The sequence below is a fragment of the Denticeps clupeoides genome, chromosome 6 (genome assembly GCF_900700375.1).
Source record: "Denticeps clupeoides chromosome 6, fDenClu1.1, whole genome shotgun sequence".
NCBI classification, from domain to species: domain Eukaryota; kingdom Metazoa; phylum Chordata; class Actinopteri; order Clupeiformes; family Denticipitidae; genus Denticeps; species Denticeps clupeoides.
This window is the reverse complement of record NC_041712.1, coordinates 2,977,454-2,996,259: the sequence shown is the minus strand read 5'-3', so window position 1 is coordinate 2,996,259 and position 18,806 is coordinate 2,977,454. Positions and strand designations below refer to the sequence as shown.

General features: G+C 43.0%; 1 protein-coding gene across 14 annotated transcripts in view; it reads left to right on the top strand.

Moving 5' to 3' along the window:
* LOC114793074 (unconventional myosin-XVIIIa-like) overlaps window positions 1-17,209 on the top strand; it is a 53,550-nt gene extending 36,341 nt beyond the window's left edge. For 10 of the 14 annotated variants that reach the window (XM_028984718.1, XM_028984715.1, XM_028984716.1 and 7 more), the window contains 20 exons: window positions 579-668; window positions 925-1,044; window positions 1,348-1,462; window positions 2,253-2,380; window positions 2,462-2,616; window positions 4,585-4,708; window positions 4,866-5,066; window positions 6,282-6,392; window positions 6,482-6,586; window positions 6,782-6,928; window positions 7,164-7,277; window positions 8,363-8,479; window positions 8,632-8,715; window positions 9,206-9,343; window positions 9,668-9,853; window positions 10,609-10,748; window positions 11,452-11,496; window positions 13,518-13,640; window positions 13,955-15,348; window positions 15,861-15,995. In XM_028984718.1, the coding sequence (XP_028840551.1) occupies window positions 579-668; window positions 925-1,044; window positions 1,348-1,462; window positions 2,253-2,380; window positions 2,462-2,616; window positions 4,585-4,708; window positions 4,866-5,066; window positions 6,282-6,392; window positions 6,482-6,586; window positions 6,782-6,928; window positions 7,164-7,277; window positions 8,363-8,479; window positions 8,632-8,715; window positions 9,206-9,343; window positions 9,668-9,853; window positions 10,609-10,748; window positions 11,452-11,496; window positions 13,518-13,640; window positions 13,955-15,332 (3,621 nt within the window). In that variant the 3' untranslated portion in view covers window positions 15,333-15,348; window positions 15,861-15,995. Of the gene's footprint in view, window positions 1-578; window positions 669-924; window positions 1,045-1,347; window positions 1,463-2,252; window positions 2,381-2,461; window positions 2,617-4,584; window positions 4,709-4,865; window positions 5,067-6,281; window positions 6,393-6,481; window positions 6,587-6,781; window positions 6,929-7,163; window positions 7,278-8,362; window positions 8,480-8,631; window positions 8,716-9,205; window positions 9,344-9,667; window positions 9,854-10,608; window positions 10,749-11,451; window positions 11,497-13,517; window positions 13,641-13,954; window positions 15,349-15,860 lie in introns of all 14 variants that reach the window. The other 4 variants (XM_028984727.1, XM_028984717.1, XM_028984725.1 and 1 more) reach the window with 3 other exon arrangements.
* The last annotated feature ends 1,597 nt before the right edge of the window (window positions 17,210-18,806 follow it).

Genomic DNA, 18,806 nt, shown 5'->3' with positions numbered 1-18,806 from the left:
GCACCATGCACATTTCACACTATTTGCATACAATTACAGATTGCATAATCAATGTTGTATTTTTATTTGATCTCATCTGGGTCTTCTCAACACTAAAGGTTGATCCCTCAACATAATGTATTAAGTTGAGGGATCTTCTGAAATCAAGACGACCTCTGCTGTCCTCACGTTCAATCTCTGTTCTGCACACGGCTGATGAAAGCTGCAGGGTTCTGCATGGTGTCAGTCCACCGGCACTGAACGAGCACTTTGATTCTTTCTGCCCTGACAACCCAGCCTGCGTTCAAAGGCCCATGTTCCTACAGGGGGGCAGGTGGGAGGCCGGCTTGCTTTACCTGTGCAGTCTTGTGATCTCACTGCCTCCCACCTGTTTGACTTGGAGCATCAAACGGGCCTTCATTTTCCAGAGAGATGTCTCGGTATCTGGGCGGCGTGTGTTCCCCTTCAGCATGTCAATCCAATACTGACACAGAAGAGTTGTGGTACAAATCCGATTGACAAGATGCTGCATTGGGATGATTTGCTAGAGGCGGTGTTTATCAATTTCGATTTTTACCTTCAGTGTTTGTGTGTTGCAGGAAGAGATTCAGCATCTGAAAACAAAGCTTGAGCGGGTAGAGAAAGAGCGCAACGAGCTGAGACTCAGCAGCGACCGCTTGGAGAGCAGGGTAAGTGTGTCTGGGGAATTCTGGTTAATCTGGCATCTGCTCACTTCAGTGGGTTCCCAGGATCAAGAGAAAAAAAACAGATCGTCATCTAAACCTCAGTAGAATGAAAGTGAGTAAAAACCTACGGCAGTTGTCCAAGCAAGGGCTTATCAGCCATTTTCAGATAACCTGTAGAACATAGAAGAAGCAGTAACCTCGTGAAAATGGGTGTCAACTGTGTGTCTGTGTGTGTGTGTGTGTGTGTGTGGTCACACAGATCTCAGAGCTGTCAGCAGAGCTCTCTGACGAGCGGAACACAGGAGAGTCGGCGTCTCAGCTGCTGGAGACAGAAACTTCGAAAAGGCTTCATATAGAGACAGACATGAAGGACCTGCAGGTAGGAGGCCAATGTGTCCTCTGCTTTTAACCTATCCCTTTAGTGGACAGTGGGCAGCCATGAAAGGTGTGTGGGGATGCCTAGTGGGACCTTGGCGGTTGGGGATTCAAACCTGCGAGGCCACAGCTCCCACCGTAGCTAGCACAATGTTCTTGCACTGAAAGTTACTTGTTCACGATGCCTTTACTTTTTCTCCAAACATGATTTATTGTTCAGTTGTTTCTAACTTTCAATTAAAGAAGCTTCAGTTAAGATCTCAAGGACACTATTGATTAGTGATATTGGATTTTTACACAATTCCAGACCAAGTATGATACAATGAAGAAACAAATGGACTCCATGGAAATGGAGGTGATGGAAGCTCGGCTGATGAGAGCAACAGAGCTGAATGGAGAAATGGATGACGATGATGACTCTGGTGAGTAAAAAAAAAAAAAATAAAAGTGGATATCCATCAGAAGGTACCCGTGGAGTATTTTTTGACACTGTTCGGTGGATGGGCTACTGTGTCCCACAAACTGTTCTTCATTTACAGCAACAACAAGGCAATTTCTCATCTAAACATGTTCAATATGTTCAATTCTATATTCCCTCTATATTCATGTTACTAGGCTAATGTTAAGTTATAGTTGGCATGTGTGAAGTTGTTCTACTAACTTTCAGTGTTTTTATTTATTTTTAGTTCTGTTGCTATTTAATGTTAATTTCTTGCATACTTGAGTGTAGGGGGTGCTGTGGCAAAAATGCTTGATTTTATGTCTCACAGCAATCCATCAATTCTCCCGAATCTCCCATTACACATGGGATCACAGGCCTATCGCAAGCTGATTGAGTGTTGCATAAATACCAGAGGTGGACAGAAGCTGTGAGGAATTAAGTCAGTATGACCATGTCTTCAGGACCTGCCTGTCCTCTTATGCGTAATTTCTTATTTGTCCGATGATGTGTTTTTATTCTCCCCTCATGTACGGACTGCACATGTGCTCCTGAATACCAAAGAAACCCTGCCTTTTTCTTTTGGGGGATAGTTGGCATTTTTAGTCATGTTGTGCTGACATTTCTATGCAGGCAACCTGTGGTATATTCTCATGACATTTACAGTTTTATGGCTTTGTTGAGTTCAGCTTGCTTTGGGGTGCTGAAAATGTGATTAACCAACCCACCCAAGTGAAATGTTCCACTGACCTATTTAACCTTTGAATTGACAGGAGGTGAGTGGCGTCTAAAATATGAGAGAGCTGTCAGAGAGACTGAATTCAGCAAAAAGAAGCTCCAGCAGGAGTTTGATGACAAACTGGAGACAGAAAAACAGAGCAAGAGACATCTGGAGAGAAGGGTAGGCACCAGCTCCCTCTTCTCCACCTATTTTCACACTGAAATTGCCTAGCAGCTTAACTCCTCCCTCTCCTCCCCACAGCTGACTGACCTGCAGGCCGACCATGACGAGACCCAGCGCTCCCTGCAGCAGCTGAAGAAGAAGAGCCAGAGAGTGACGGCCGAGCTGCAGGACACCAAACTGCATCTGGAGGGACAGCAGAGCCGCAACCACGAGCTGGAGAAGAAACAGAGGAAGTATGCAGTTCTCTCTCTCACATACACACATCCCAGCAACTTATAGAACCTGCCAGACTAAGAAATTCTGACGGACTGGGGCATGTACTGAGATAAGAATGGTTTTAACTGGTTTACTTAGTCATGGATGACAGATTTAATAAATGAAGAATATAGTAACTATGTAATGAATACATTAATTATTAATACACCAGTCAAATATGTGGCTTCACTAAAGTCAAATACACATCACTTGTAAGTATGAAAAAGGCTAATCTGACAGACTCTGTCGTGTTTGTTCACTCGTGATTGTGTGCAAGCAGTGAAATGAACCAGAAAAGAGATCATAGACATATTATTGCCCCACACAGTGGAGTAACTTATTACTCCACTCAATTGGAGCCTCTTATATTCTAAACTTGTGGGCTGCTTAACCTCAGCTGTGTTTAGCAAACTTTCTCCCACTTAAATTTGGTTTATTTGAAGTCAAGAAATTGTCAATTAACCAGAAATACTAATGTCTTTGCATAATTACCAGTTGTGCATTTTTGTAATGAAAATGTGAGCCTAAAAGTGGACATGGCAGTAACCACCCATCCCAACCAATCTGCGTCTACATTATTCTTACATTTTAATGATTGATGGAATTGATGCAGCAGAGACCCTTACTGATTACATTTACATAGATTCTGTATTTCTGTCCAAGGCCATTTTGGTCATTAGTTACAGTTTCAATCCGTTTGAAGCAGCAGGGTTCACCAGGCCACAGTGGCTGAGGCAGGATTTAAACTGGTTAGCTGGTTGAACCTTGACCACTTGTCATTAACAGTAGTTGTACTGGTGGTGGGATGAGTACGTAAATATTCTAAATGTTGGTATATTGAGTTTTTTATAATAACTGAATGTCACAAAATCATTAAAATATAAGTAACAATATACTATAATAAAACAAACAAGGATCATTACTGGTATAAATGTATAGTAATGTACAGTAATTTGAGGATTAGATAGTTCTGATCTACCTCTGCATGAGGAATAATTTATCTCATCTCCTAAATGTGGAACAAGAGGTACAATAGACGCAAATGTCAGGGGTGGAGAGGCCAGAACTGTCCAGAATTCAGATGAAGCAGCAAGGAGAGCACAGCCTCCAATGTTCAGCTCATGATTACCATATTTCAAATTAACAATCTGCTGCTAACACTGAAGGTGAGCGAAGTCAATGATGCCAAGGAGGCCATGCCGGTGCCCCTATTAGAACAGTGGTTCTATCCAGGCAAATGAATAACATTATGGCAACTTTGCAGGAACACCCTTCTATATCTGCTTATTTTCACAAAGGTGCATGTGTGATGTGCTTTTTCGTTTTGATTTATTTGTTAGTTTGTTTGCAGATAATACAGAGATTCATTCATTCATTCATTCATTCTAAAGGTGTTTTGTATGGAGTTGCTAACTAAGCTATTTATCTGGCTTTCAACCTTCTGTGATGATGATAATTCTGTGATCTAAAGAATCTCAGACTGACACACTTCAGTGAGGAAGAGGAAGCTTGCAAAGAAAGTGAAGTGATTGTCATTATGAAACAAAGCACAGCACAACGAAATATGTCCTCTGTTTTATTTCATTAACCCTTGGTGAGCAGTGGGCAGTCATGACAGGCACCCGGGGAGCAGTGTGTGTGGACGGTACCTTAATCAAGGTGACCTCAGTGGCACCTTGGCAGTTCAGGATTTGAACCGGCAACCTTCTGATTATGCGTCCACTTCCTTACCCGCTAGGTCACCACTGCCCTGTAGGCATTTTCTTTAAATGTTTTTTCACCAAACCCTCAACCTGATGTTTTTTTTCAGGATAAATAATGTCACATTTTTCCCCATTATTATGCTGAACCCGGTCCTCTTCTGCTGGCACTGGAGTCTGTGCTCTTAACTCTAATGTGTGTGTCCAGTGGAAAGCAACTCATTGTGTGATGCATGAATTTTGCAGGTTCGATACAGAGCTGAGTCAGGCCCAGGATGAGGTGCAGCGAGAGAGGAGCCAGCGGGAGAAGCTGGGCAGGGACAAGGACTTGCTGACTGGAGAGGTTTTCAACCTCAGGCAACAGCTGGAGGTAGGAGGCAAAAGAAAAGTTCTCCACCCTTCACTCACACAGAGATGCTGTGACCTGTCCTCAACCTAAAGTGTATTTGGGTGTGTTCACACTTACAGGTGTGTGTGTGTGTGTGTGTGTGTGCACACGCACCTCTTCACCTGCTTTTCTGCTACAGGACAAGGACATGGAGCTGTGCGCTGCAAATCTTAAGGTGGAGCAGCTTGAAGTGGAGCTTCAAGACCTGTCTTCTCAGGAGTCCAAGGACGAAGCCTCCCTGGCCAAGATCAAAAAGCAGCTACGTGAGCTAGAGACAAAGGTCAAAGACCAGGAGGAGGAGCTGGATGAACAGGCTGGCACCATCCAGATGCTAGAGCAGGTATTGCACCATGTGCTTTGCCTGTACTGAGTATTCCACACTGATTTTTCTACCACCCACTCTCCAGCAGCAGTGATGCATTTGTGGGTGCCGACCTGTGATGCCTAAGTGCTGTTTAGTTTTATACTGACATCCTGTAGACCGTGATCATGCATGAATGTATAGTAAAAAAGTTAGAGGCATGTACAGAATCTCATGATTCTGCAATGAGAAGCCATTAGAACACTAACTGCCACGACTGAAATGTACTGTGTTCATAAATATGCCCGTAATCTAAAAACATTGGCTGAGTTATAAAACATGCAACAAATCTGGCTGCCACATTTCTGATCAGGCTGTCTGGTTAATTGCTTCTGTGTCAGACCAGCAGCAGAACAGTTCAGCTGTAAAACAACCATAACGACCATAACCTCAGTTTTCTGATAGCATGAGGGAGGAGGGACACTACCCCTCACTTTGTTCCTCAATACGATACTCATTTGTGATGTATGTCAACCTGTTCTGGGTAAGCACACCTCTTCCTCGCTCTTGGCAAGGAGGGTGGTCTTTCCAGCTGTTGGCATCGTCGTGAAGGTGCCAGGGGAGCAGTGTGTGGGGATGGTACCTTGTTCAAGGGGACCTTGGTTATGAGTCACTTCCTTGCCTGCTAGGCCACCACTGCCATTTTGGTGTCTCACAATGGGATATACTGAGTCCCGGATTGCCAGACATGTTTGTCTCTCCATAAATAGATAGTTCAGGATGACGTGTTACTCTATGCTCGGCACATTAAGCGCCAGAGTCTGCGCCGTGACGTTGAGACTCACCAAAGTCAGTGTATGACTGTATGTACCCTCAGCCAAAACTTTAAGGAACTGCCCTGACCTGTCAGCTTTACCAGAACTCACCAGGTAGAATGCAGAAAATGCCTTACTGTTACTTTATCAGGTTGAAATTCCTGTCTTGATTAGATTGACATCTTAAGGTGCTCTGCTATACTTAAACAGAACTTCAGTATGTGAGAGTGAAATCTGCCACATTATATTGATGTTGATAATAATTTTCTTCCTTATTTCATTTTAGTTTGTTCTGAAGTAATCAGTCCTAGTTTCTCAATTTATAATAAATACCAACCAATTTTATTTACACCTGTGTGTGTGTGTGTGTGTGTGTGTGTGTGTGTGTGTGTGTGTGTGTGTGTGTCCCCACATGTGTGTGCGTGCATTGTTGTGCCAGGCTAAACTGCGACTGGAGATGGAGATGGAGCGACAGAAGCAGAGTCACTCCAAAGAGCTGGAGAGTAAAGATGAAGAAGTAGAAGAAATCAGGCAGTCCTGCAGTAAGAAGGTACAGTAAGAGACAAAACCCGATCGACACTATCTGATTAAATGCCCCGGTTTAGTTTCACCCCATGTGACCCACTGTTCTCCCTGCAGCTGAAGCAGATGGAGGTGCAGCTGGAGGAGGAGTATGATGACAAGCAGAAGGTGCTAAGAGAGAAGAGAGAGCTGGAGTCCAAGCTTCTGACCAGTCAGGACCAGGTACTGAAGTGTCAGGCCTGACCAGAAGAGGTGGATGATGGGAATAAGAACAAGAACTCTTGCCTCAGCAACTTAATTTTTTTTTTTTTTTTTAATGTTTACATGTTGTGTATTTAATACTAATTCTAATGTAAGAGTAAAAGTTATGAAGGTGCAGTGGAAGACTCATCAAACACTCATCTTTTGGACTTGCAGCTGAGCCAGAGGGATGTGGAGACAGAGAAACGGCTAAAGAAAGATCTTAAGCGCACCAAGGTCCTGCTTGCTGATGCTCAGATCATGCTGGAACATGTGAAGAACAATGCACCCAGTAAGAGGGAGATCGCCCAACTCAAGAACCAGGTTGGTCCTCCTCTTACAGTAGTAACTAGAGTACATTTCATTAAGTTTAAAAGCCACGTCTTTCAGAATATCTTTCTATGACCTAATACTTTTCTCTTTTTTTAATTTGTTTTTAAGAAATTGATTGTACATAATGGAAGAGAAGAATTATACTTCCATAGATACCACAGCATGAATTTTGCCCCATTCTTGGATTCTTGGATTGACTTTGGTCTTCTTTCCTGCTTTCTGGCAGCTGGAGGAGTCTGAGTTTACCTGTTCCACTGCTGTTAAGGCTCGGAAGGCCATGGAGCTGGAAATTGAGGACCTGCACAACCAAGTAGATGACATCACCAAAACCAAGATGTCTGTGAGTGGAACGATCACCTGCTTTCTTTCTCCTTTCCTCTTCACTCTAGTGTTAGCAAGTTTCATTCCTCTCTCAACAAAACCAATTCTTCCCCTTTTTAAAAATTCCTCCCTCCCCTCTTATGTTGGACTTTATGCATGTCTCTTGACTGGAAAGCTGCTGTCCCCTCTTGACATTGCGATTAGTCCTAATTTTCACTGTGATTTATGCCCTTCGTGGTGACTGTCTACTAGTCATATTTGATCATTCAAATTTTTGCCAGATAGTAAAGAATGGCTCATGTGTGAACTTTTCAGCATTTGGCTGTTTAGCTTGTTGGGGTTCAGTAGACATCATGCTCTCTCAGGGTTTGGGTCGCAGTGTGTAATTATGCTGTGTAATTACAGTGTTTTTCATCCTGCCCTACATGTCATTGCCATGTTTCTTCCCTCTTCATTATGGTCTTTAAAGGGCACATATTATGAAAAAAGTTTGTGTAACAGAAGCTCTCCCCCCCCCTCAGTGTGGTGATGAAATGACTTGTGCTGCTCTGATGCCAGTCACTCTGAGCGGCTAAGTGGTTCATTAAATTACAATTTATGCATTGTGTCGTCATAAAGGATCATTTAATAACAATGTGACTTGTGTGTGGAAAGGTTTTTTTTTTTTTTTTCAACACTTAAACAGTAAAAAATGTGTTGCCACACAGAACCATTGCATTAGTTAGTCTGCTGGAACAGTGGAGGTTCACCTAGAGGTCCATGGAGCCAGTACAGGGGGGATGGTGTGAAACTGGGAGTAAATGTGGGATTTGAAAGCTGACATTGAATCTTCTTGACATTCAATATCACTGTAATGTTTCTAAGACACGTAACCTTTATAAAGTTTGAATTGTGGTCTGATTAAAGCATTTTTTGTTATGCAGTTTTCTACAAATTTAAAATTGTGGTGGTTAGGTGTGTTATGGAGATCATCTGCTTCTGAAGGGAGGCGTGACCAAATTTGCCTGAAAAAAACATGAGCTGTGTATTAATATTCATATTGCCTCTATCTATCTCTTTTGCCCGTTTTCTCCTTCATCTCCAAATCTTCTCCTTCTCCTGAAGCTGGATGAGCAGTTGAGTCGGCTGCAGCGGGAGAAGAATGACCTGCAGTCCCGCATGGAGGAGGACCAGGAGGACATGAATGAGCTGATGAAAAAACACAAGGCTTCTGTCTCCCAGGTAACGCATCTCTGTCCCTCACCCTCAATCATGTCTCAATTGTTACTAATGCCTTTCAAAAAAGGATTTATCTGAGTGGAGAAAAATAGAATACACACACACATTTGAATATTTGTATTTGAATTTTATAAATCCCGTGTCTGCGCTACCAGTCTGCCAGGGACCTGGCCCAGATCACTGACCTGCAGGCTCAGCTAGAGGAGTCCATGAAGGAGAAGCAAGAACTCCAGGAGAAGGTACCTCCTGACCTCAGAGCCCCACCACATTTATAACCATCAGCCATGTCCACCTGTCCTTGTCTCAGAAATATCATAGAGCTCTAGTTAAGAGTAGATTGCTCCCCCTCCTAGGCATCCAGGAGAGAAAGGTCCATTGAAATCCTGTCGTCCATGTATCTTCTGATTTAAAGCAATGAGGTTACAAATGTACTACTCAAAAAACCTGCAAAAATTACAATTAAATAAACAGATTACAATGTGTTTAATAGTAATATCATAAAATATGGTTGTCAAAAATATGTGTATTCATGGTTTTATATGGTCTGCAATAATATTTATTGGAGACCACAAGGATGCCATAGTTTCTCATCTAATAGGCAGTGGTGGCCTAGCGGTTAAGTAAGCGGGCCCCGTAATCAGGACTGTTTGACCATGAACTAGTGTGATTTGTCTCTCTTTGATGTACAGGGCAGTAATCCTTAAAAAAAAACATGTTGTCTTCAATCAGCTCCAGTCCATGCAAAGCCAGCTTGAGTTCCAGGAGCAATCCATGGTGGAGAAGTCCCTGGTTAGCCGCCAGGAGGCTAAGATCCGTGAACTGGACACTAAGCTGGAGTATGAGAGGACACAGATCAAGCGCCTGGAGGTAGGACCGATCCGTATGGCTTTGAGGTTAAAGCAGTGAATGGAATGCAGAATTCTGCTCATAGGGCAAACACACAGAAATAAAACTCACGTGAAGAGCTGTGTGAATATGTATGCTTTATTACACATGGAATATTTGTCCATATTGTCCATTTTATACATGTTTGTATAGACTTGGTCAGCAGTCACAGCCCTAGTTTTTCATGACTAAAAATGCAGCTGAATAAAGAAAAACTGTCAAATAGAAATCTGTGTGTTTAAGCCATAGTAAACCAGCACTGCAGTTTTTGGTCCAGTTGACTGAGCTCCTGCTTTTGCACAACAGAGCGTTGTGGCACGGCTGAAGGAGAACCTGGAGAAGATGACTGAGGAGCGGGATCTGAGGGTTGCCAGTGAGAACCGAGAGAAGGAGCAGAACAAGCGAATGCAGCGGCAGATACGTGATATGAAGGAGGAAATGACTGAGCTCTCCAAGAAAGAGGCAGAGGCCAGCCGCAAAAAGCACGAACTGGTATGTTCTGGCTGGTCTTGGTGGGTCTCAGTGCCCCAGTATGAGCTTTCAAAGTAAAAACTTAATATTAATAAATGACTTGCCTTATTGAAACAATCGTATTGCAGCAGTGGCATTACGTTTATTGGATTAACAGAAAAATGCAATATCACCTTTTATGAGTGTCTGGATTCTGGTTTGATGTATTTTTGAACATTCTTCCTTACAAAATGGCGGCAGTGGTGACCTAGCAGAGAAGACTGAGAGGGGTTCCCAAACATTTTCATATGACTGTATGTAGCACCTTATAGCCTGTCTGTGAACTGGCGGCAGTTACACCATTAAGGTGTGCTACCCCTGTGCCAACACAAAGCTGTCATTACTATTAACTATTAAAAAACTATTAATTTATCACAACATTTTTTGAGATCAAACAAGTGTATTAATCAGGCATGAGCATCCACGTCTAAAGACAGCTTTTGGATTTGCAGCCTTTGCATTAATGTGAAATTCATGGCCAGGGAAGCTCAGATTGTCAATCTGAAGTGTTGTCTTTGATCCCCTTCACCTCATTTAACTTGTGCAACACAGCAGTTTGATCATTTCCCTATGATGCTGATGGATTGCATTCAGTGAACTGCGTATTGTGTGACCATGCATCCCCGCTTCTCAAATGAAGCTGACTGAATGACTGTCCAGAGTAATGCAGAAGGAGCTCCCTTCAAGGTGAGAAACTTTCTATAGGACTTTTTCTGACTGCTGGACCTTCTTAATAGGATATGGACATTGAGAGTCTGGAAGCGGCCAATCAGAGCCTGCAGGCAGACCTTAAACTTGCCTTCAAGAGGATTGGAGATCTGCAGGCTGCAATTGAGGATGAAATGGAGAGCGATGACAATGATGACCTTATCAACAGGTACATTAACCTCTCGAATTTACGGTGTACTGCAAAAACATCCGATCAGCGCTGCCCATTTAGATGACTTCTGGGCTCAGTTGTGATATTTTGGAGTCATCACTCTAAGGAGTTCATTATTGCGCTTCCACACATATACCTGTGGTTAATATTCTTAGTTTTTTTGTACTAGTAGTTTTTTACATCTTCACATGTTCTGTGTCATTCCCCGATGATTGTTAGTTTTAATTTAATTTGTTCATTCTTTTACCTCCGTTCCCCCCTTGTCTCTAATTGAGTGTGTCTTGCTGTCTTTACTTTATTTTCTCCCCGTCTAGTGCTGCTGTACTGGTTTAATCACATCCCCAGTGCCCAGTTCCCTCCATGTTGCTTGGTTTTTCCTCTTGTTTAGCCCCCTGCTGGGGTTCTTGTTTTGCGGGCTGCAGTCACTCGGGTAGACTGCTGCCTCTGAGCCTCTCAGGAGTAAACAGTGGCGAGTGATCGCCTCTTCCTCCTCCTCCTCCTCCTCCTCGGTATGAAAACAAGGTCAGAGAGAGGATGAGCTGATAGGCTGGTTTTCAATCCCAAAAACACCCTCAATTAGTGAAGGGTCCCATCAACGTTCCTGTCATGCATTTGGAATCTCAATTATTTTATTATTCACTTATTTTGGAGGATTTTTCTGTGTTTTTTGACTTTTTTTTCTCATTTTTTTATGTTCCAGTTTACAAGACATGGTGACAAAGTATCAGAAACGAAAGAACAAAACGTGAGAATGAAAAGGGAAATGTCTAACAGTTTGTTTTTTACTTTTATCATTATTTGATAATGATGCTTTATTCAAGAGTCTTTTCTTCAATTCTTATATGTACATACCAGTATGTATATTCTAAAGTGATTTTTCTAACAATAATTTTAAATAGATATCATAAAGACTCTGCAATATGGCTTCATGTCATGCAAGCATGTCCTTACTAATTTAACTTCATTATCAGGTATGATATGCATTTCAGTGACTTTCCTCATACTGACCATTACTGACCACCTGCAAACTCATGTTTCTTCACTGGTTTCTCATCATTGTTTAGTTACATGCATTTTAACATATCCTATTACTAGAGCTGCATTTTAAGAAAGCCGTAGTGTGTGTGGAATGTTTGCGAATGTCACCATATCCAGATCATCCGCCATCATGCTTGATTTGAATCACTGATATCAGTCTGCATGTTTGGTTTTTGTAGTGAAGGTCGTTCAGATACATTACCTGTACATCTCACCTGCTTTTATCTTTCCATATAGGCTCAATGACACTTGGGTCTGTTTTGGCATTGTCTGTAATTTATTATCCATAGAGATTCAGAAACATTTCCTGATTATGCCTTTTTTTCTCCTTTTTGTAATTTCAAAGCTTGAAAGGAATTTGAAAAAGTCTATATACTTAATGATGAATGTAATTGGGGATAACAGAGATATGCAAGCCATAAAAATCCATTGTCAAAATGGATTTCTGGCCATGGATAAACTCTGTGTGTGTGTGTGTGTGTGTGTGTGTGTGTGTGTGTGTGTGTGTGTGTGCGCGTGTGTGCGTGTGTGCGTGTGTGCGTGCACTTTTCCTTCCCTGAGGGACAGAACTAATTATGCAGTTGTGGGAGGACAATGTCATAAAATGGGTGCAACATAACGAGAAGAGAGAGGTGCTTCTGTCCAGCAGGCGGCTCACAGAGAGCCTTTTCATTCCATGAGAGGGAAAGAAATGTGGACCCCATGAATTTATAACTCAGTACCTTGTTGTGGTGGAACAAGTGTTAATTGCCCCGACCCATCATAAATAATTTATTGCTATTATATTATATTATATTATTGCAGAGTAATGTGTCTCCCCACATCTGTATCCCAGATCTTCCTTACTTTCATTCCTTGCAGTCTTTTGCTTTTCCGGAAGTATGAGAACATTTCTGAACAGCCAGCAGTGATGGACATATGTGGCTCAAAAAAAAAAATTAAGACCAGAAATTCAATTCTAAAAATCCCAGTCTGCTTTTTAGCTGTAGTTGAGGTTGCAGCTCTTTAAATGTTAACAGTGTAAATGTAACGCTTTTATAAATTGTTTTTGCTGAAAGATTACCGTGATTGGGTATTATTATATCGGGTATTATCAGTACACAGCCAAAAAATAAGGACCCAGGATCTGTGTGCCACTTAGTCCACTACTCTCTCACACTAAAAACAGGAGAAAGATAGGATTATGTAAATCAGGGTAACTGCTTACTGAGGCAACTGAGATAATTACTGCCTCAAACGCGGCGCTTGTTTGGCTTGACTGTCCCCTTAACTGAGGGATGGCAAGCACCAAGGTACAGAGCCCTTTAAAGGAATAGCTGTTTACTCCACGCCGACTGCGCTGTCTGATCTCTGGGTGTTTATGCTAATCGTTTCAGTCATTTCAATGATTAGACCCATCTGGGTTGTGCATGGAAGTACAAAATTGCTCATCTTTCTCCCTCCCTGTCAATATTTTCTTGAGTCATGTCCTCAAACCTGGCACTTTCTGCTGTCAAACTCCACTTTTGAAGAATGTGAAAGCATCTCTTGCAATATGCCAGTTTACAAGATTTTTCAGAATGTGTTATGCAATTACATTTGAGAAGAGATTTTTTTTTCTGGATTGATGGAGAATATTAATGAATGGTTATGTTAATAAAGGGTCGATGCTTTGCATAATGTATATGGATTTTTAGTTCTGTCACTGCTACTTTGTCGCATCTAATCTTGCTGCTATCCTCCATGCAGTGGAGAAGACTCTGATGTGGACTCTGAAGTGGAGGACCGTGTGGATGGGGTCAAGTCCTGGCTGTCCAAGAACAAAGGCTCCATCAAGACACTGTCTGAAGAGGACAGCCTAAAGGGCAGCAGGTAACTACCATTCCTAAATGGTGTCCTAGATGGACAGAGTGCCCTCCACACGCCTGAATACTGCATTAACCAGCTGCTTCTTTCATATAGTGCAGGTTTTACATGTTCCCTTCTCTGTGGCAGAGGGAAAGATAAAAGAGAAAAGTATTTTAATTCTATGTTCACAGTTATTTTGTCAATTATCTGTCTATTCATCAGCCACTTTAAATGTAGACTTTCTCATGCTCATCCACCTTCACTTCTTCACTTTGACGTTTCTTTACATCTCCCTTTGTCCATAATTTTTTCTTTCATTTCTTATTACTTCTCTTCAGATACGCTGTTAATGTAGACAGCAAGGAAGGGAAAGAAGGGAAGGAGGGGAAAGGAATGAATGAACGGAGTAACGATGGCAAAGCAGAGGTAGACCAGGGCAGGTCTGTGTCAGTGATGAGTTCTCTAAGCTACAGAAAGCGCTCCAACCTGAAGGACTCCATCGGGGGCGCTGGGGATGAGAGCTCCCTCTTCAGCACTTTAAAAGAACAGACAGATACCCCAGATCGCCCCTCACTATGCAAGGCCAGGTCCAAACAGCCTGACGTGTTGGATGACAGCTTGTCTGTCACCTCGTGGAAGAAGTCCAGGGACGATTTGGACGACCGCAGCTCCGTCATCTCCCAGGCGTACTCCGAGGCAGCCAGCAAGGCAAGGAAGGGCCTCGAGAGCCGCTGGGCTCCGCACGGCAGCCCAGAGTTTGACAAGGAATCCACGGTGTCATGCAGTCGGGCCTCCAGCCGGAGGGGTCAGAGTGATGACGATGATGAGGATCATTATGATGAAGGCAAGTCCACGTTGAGCAGCCTCAGTCTGCGCCGCAGCACTTCTTGGCTGGACAACAAGCGTAGTAACGTGCGCGGGCCGCTGCTCAGCTCTGGAGGGCGGAGCCCAGGCAGCGTCAGTCGGGCAGAGTCACACATGTCCCTTGCCCACAGTAGTCGACTTAGCGAGTTTGGACTGCGCATGGACAACGATGATGATGATGATGATGGCACTTCCTCTTACGGCTCCCGCTCCCTGGTTCGCAGCCTTTCCACACCTGCTCGACCACAATCCTCTGAAGAAGACCCCTCTCTGAGCTCCGGAGTGAAGCCTGCTGGCCATCGCAACTACCTGGATCCTGACCTTGAGAAGGCAATCAATGAGGTGCTCAGCTTTAAGCCCATCAAGTTCAAGCGTCGCAGTCTGCGAGATTCCGAGGAGGAAGGCGAGGCAGAAGCTCAGGAGAAGCAGAAAAGCTCACAGAGCTCCAAGAGCATTCTGGACCAGGAAGAAGTGGGCGGCAGCCGGTCCCGGCAGCTTGTCCTCCAGAAATCGAAGAAGAAGAGCAGACCACACTCTGAGTCCGAAAGCTCTTCTAATGGAGAGAGTGACCGGCGGAGGGGCTCCAAGAACCGGGGCCGCAAGTCCCACAGGAAGGGCTCCAGGAAGAAGAAAAGTGAGTCCGAGTCTGAGTCTTCCAACTCCGAGTCCAGCCCCAGCTCCATGGTGTCATACCGTAGTGGCGGAAGCATCAAGAAAGCCCCCAGCCGGCGAGCAGTGGGCTCTGAGGAGGAGGAGGAGGAGGCAGCCCTCAGCAAGAAAGGGGAGAAGCAGAAGAAGAAGAAGGTGGACAGTTTGGTGATGAAGTATCTGTACAAGCCTGATAGTGACTAAAGGGATGGAAGTAAAGGTGATTTTGACCCGTAGCATGGTGTGACACTAAAACCCTAACCTCGTCTGTGTGCGTGGGGGCCTGAAAATGCAACAATCTAAACGAAATTTTGATCCGACCCCTCACACGACACAACCAGATGTTGCTCTGATTGCAGATTTAGTAAAAACTACTCCCTGAAGGTAAAAAGATCCGTGGCAGGTAGCCCAGTAATTTTAGAATAGGATATGTTTGTCGCATTTCGTGTGGTTTTCTGGTGGACTGCATTTTCCAGCCAGCGGGATTGGGATCAGGGCTCTGGGCCCCTGCTGGACATTCACCTTTTTTCGTTCTTGAGTTATTGCTTTTGCCATGCACCTGAGAACATGGACCTCATACATCACCACTGCCTGCACAGGGTCCTGAAAGTCGGAAATCAGCCAATCCGCTGCCTGCAAAATGCCCCGGTCCCAACACCAAACGATCACATTTTAAATGTCCGGTAGGCTGATTGCAGTTTGCAGTTTTTCATGACTCCGTTTCTCTTGCAGCTCACCGGTGTACCGCAGACATCTTTGCACCAGTCGGTCTAATGAAGAGGTGGAGGAGGAAGATTCTCAGCAGACGTTGAAAAATAGTGATAATGAGGCCAAGTTTACAGAGACGACAACGTAGATTATGCGAGCTCCCAGCAAGAGGGGTGGGCTGGACCCTTCAACGTTCTTACCCACCGCTCCCAACTACTGAGCGACTGCTGCTGCTAGGACACGCTGGAAACACTGAAATGCTGTTTTAGCTCAGAAAAGGCACAGAAATGATGAAACAGTGTTATGAGAAACTCATCTATGCCGAACTCTGAAGTCCTGCTGTTAGAGTGCAGAGCGGAAGCATGCGCTGTGGCCTGTTCGCTCCTCCATGCTAACCTCCATTCATCGAAATGGGATCCGTCAAAGGAATTATCAGCAAACATCAGTGTCTAGGAAAATAAACCCATTATCACTATGAATGAGGAAATGTGAGCATTTTTTTGTTGTTGTGGCTCAGAAAACACTGCTTTGTTACGCTGATAATGCTACTGAATGAGAAGGGAGCTTTTGTGATTTATGCCTTTGAATATGCTGAATTTAAAACACTGGAAGTGCTGCTTTGTTTTCTGTTGCTGGCTCATTCCTTATTAATGCTTCTGTTGTTGGTTTTCCAAAGGGACTATATTTACTGCTGAGGATTTTCTCTGCTCTCCACTGATTTAGTTTTTCTGTGCAACAATGCAGCTACATTTTGCTGGTAAATATTTTTGCAGTAATAATTGGACCTGGTTAAATTGTGTGGCATTTTCATTTAACTCTGGATTGCTGGCCTTACTAGATGATTGTTATATTTCAGATTGTAATGAATTTGCATTGATATGTATTGGAAATGCCAAAATGCAAATAATTGGTTTGGTTTTAAGGTAATTTGTTTTGCTTTCTTTAAGGGTGTGAGTATGGTGTGTGTGTGTGTGTGTGTGTGTGTGTGTGTGTGTGTGTGTGTGTGTGTGTGTGAGAGAAACAGAGCTTGTTTGTGTCTGTTTGCTCAACACATATGAGCTTGACTGCATCCATGCCTCTTTGTGAGCTGATGTCTGACGTGCAAGAGTGAAAATTATGCATATTGGTCGAGCTATTTGCATAGGTTTTCTATTTACTCACACTTCATTTTCTATGCATTGAGGAAGATTTTCATCATGGAACCAGTTTAATGAAGGTTATCCAATAAAGAGTAAGGGATGTTTATCATTTTTGGATAAAGTTTATTCTCATAGCTTTAAAATGTGTGTTCAGTTCTATTATCAGGTAAAGGATTCTTGTTACATAAGTACCTTTGCAGTAGTTTTAATGTAAATAAATATTGTTAATTAATATCTGTGCACCTCAGTTTCTTATTTCAACGCATTACACCTTATTCAGTAAGTAATTGGTTATGAAATATATATTTTAATTAAATCTATGTGCAAATGAGATCAGGGGTATACACTCATCATGGACTTAAATTTCATGGCCAATTTGAGCTTATAGTAATTTTTTTGAGCTGTTACTTTTAATGGGCTGAATTGATTGCACAAAATATATATCTATCTGTTATTAGAAGATTGAGACTCCTCATTTTAGATTAGTTGTTGCAATTGGCCAAAAGTTTTGAGTGTCAGAAATACTGGTTTTCACAGTTCAGTGTTTTTAGATTATTTTGTCAGTTAATAACAAGCATTTTCAAAGGCTTTTATTGACAATTACATCAAGTTTCTGCAAAGAGTCAATATTTGCAGTGTTGGCCCTTTTTGACAAGACCTCTACAATTCACTCTGGCATGCTGTCAATCAACTTCTGGGCCAAATCCTGACTGACTGGTTTTGTTTGTCCACCCACCTCTTGAGGATTGACCACAAGCTAATTGCATTAAGATCCAGGGAGTTTCCTGGCATTGGACAAAATGTTTTGTTTCCTGAGCCACTTAGTTATCACTTTGGCCGTATGGCACGGTGCTCCATTATGCTGGAAAAGGCATTGTTCTTCACCACACTGTGCTTGAACGGTTGGGAGAAGTTGCCGGTGGGAAGATGTTTTGGTACCATTCTATATTCATGGCTGTGTTCTTAGGCAAAATTATGAGTAAGCCCTTGCTCTTGGATGAGAAGCAGCCTCACTTATGAATGGTCTCGGGATGCTTTACTGTTGGCATGAGACAGGACTGATTGTAGCGCTCACTTTTTCATCTTTGGACAATCATTTTCCTAGATGGCTCAAACTATCGGAAATGAGCTTTGTCAGAGAAAAGACTTTACCCCAGTCCTCAGCAGTCCAGTCTCTCTACTTTTTGCAGAATAACAGTCTCTCCTTGATACTTTTCCTGGAGAGCAGTGGCTCTTTGCTGCCGTTCTTGATACTCTCACACCTGCCTGCTGCCATTCCTGAGCAAGCGCTGCACTGGTGGCACCCCGATCCCACAACTGAATCATCTTTAGGAGACGGTCCTGGTGCTTGCTAGACTTTCCTGGGCACCCTGAAGCCTACTTCACAACACTTGTTTGTCTCTTCTTGATGTTTTTGATGATCTGATAAATGGTTGATTTAGGTGCAACCTTAGTAGCAGCTTCCTCGCCTGTGAAGCTCTTTTAATGCAACACAATGATGACGGCACATGTTTCCTTGCAGCAATTCAATTGAAAAACAATCAAAAGAAAAGTACATTAAACTTTAAAGTGTGCATAAATCTATACTTTTTGATGCACCTTCTGATATAATTACAGTAATAAGCCTTCTTTGGTAAGTTAGTCAGCATGGCATATCTTGATAAGATTTGCCCAGTTCCACCTGAAGGAGAAAACCCAAGAACATTATGCTGCCACCACCATGCTTTGCTGTTGGTATGGTGTTCTTTTTGTGAGGGACAGTGTTTTTTAACCAAATATACCTTGCAGTTGTGTTGTCTGATATTTTCTCCTCTTTTTGATTACTGTGTTC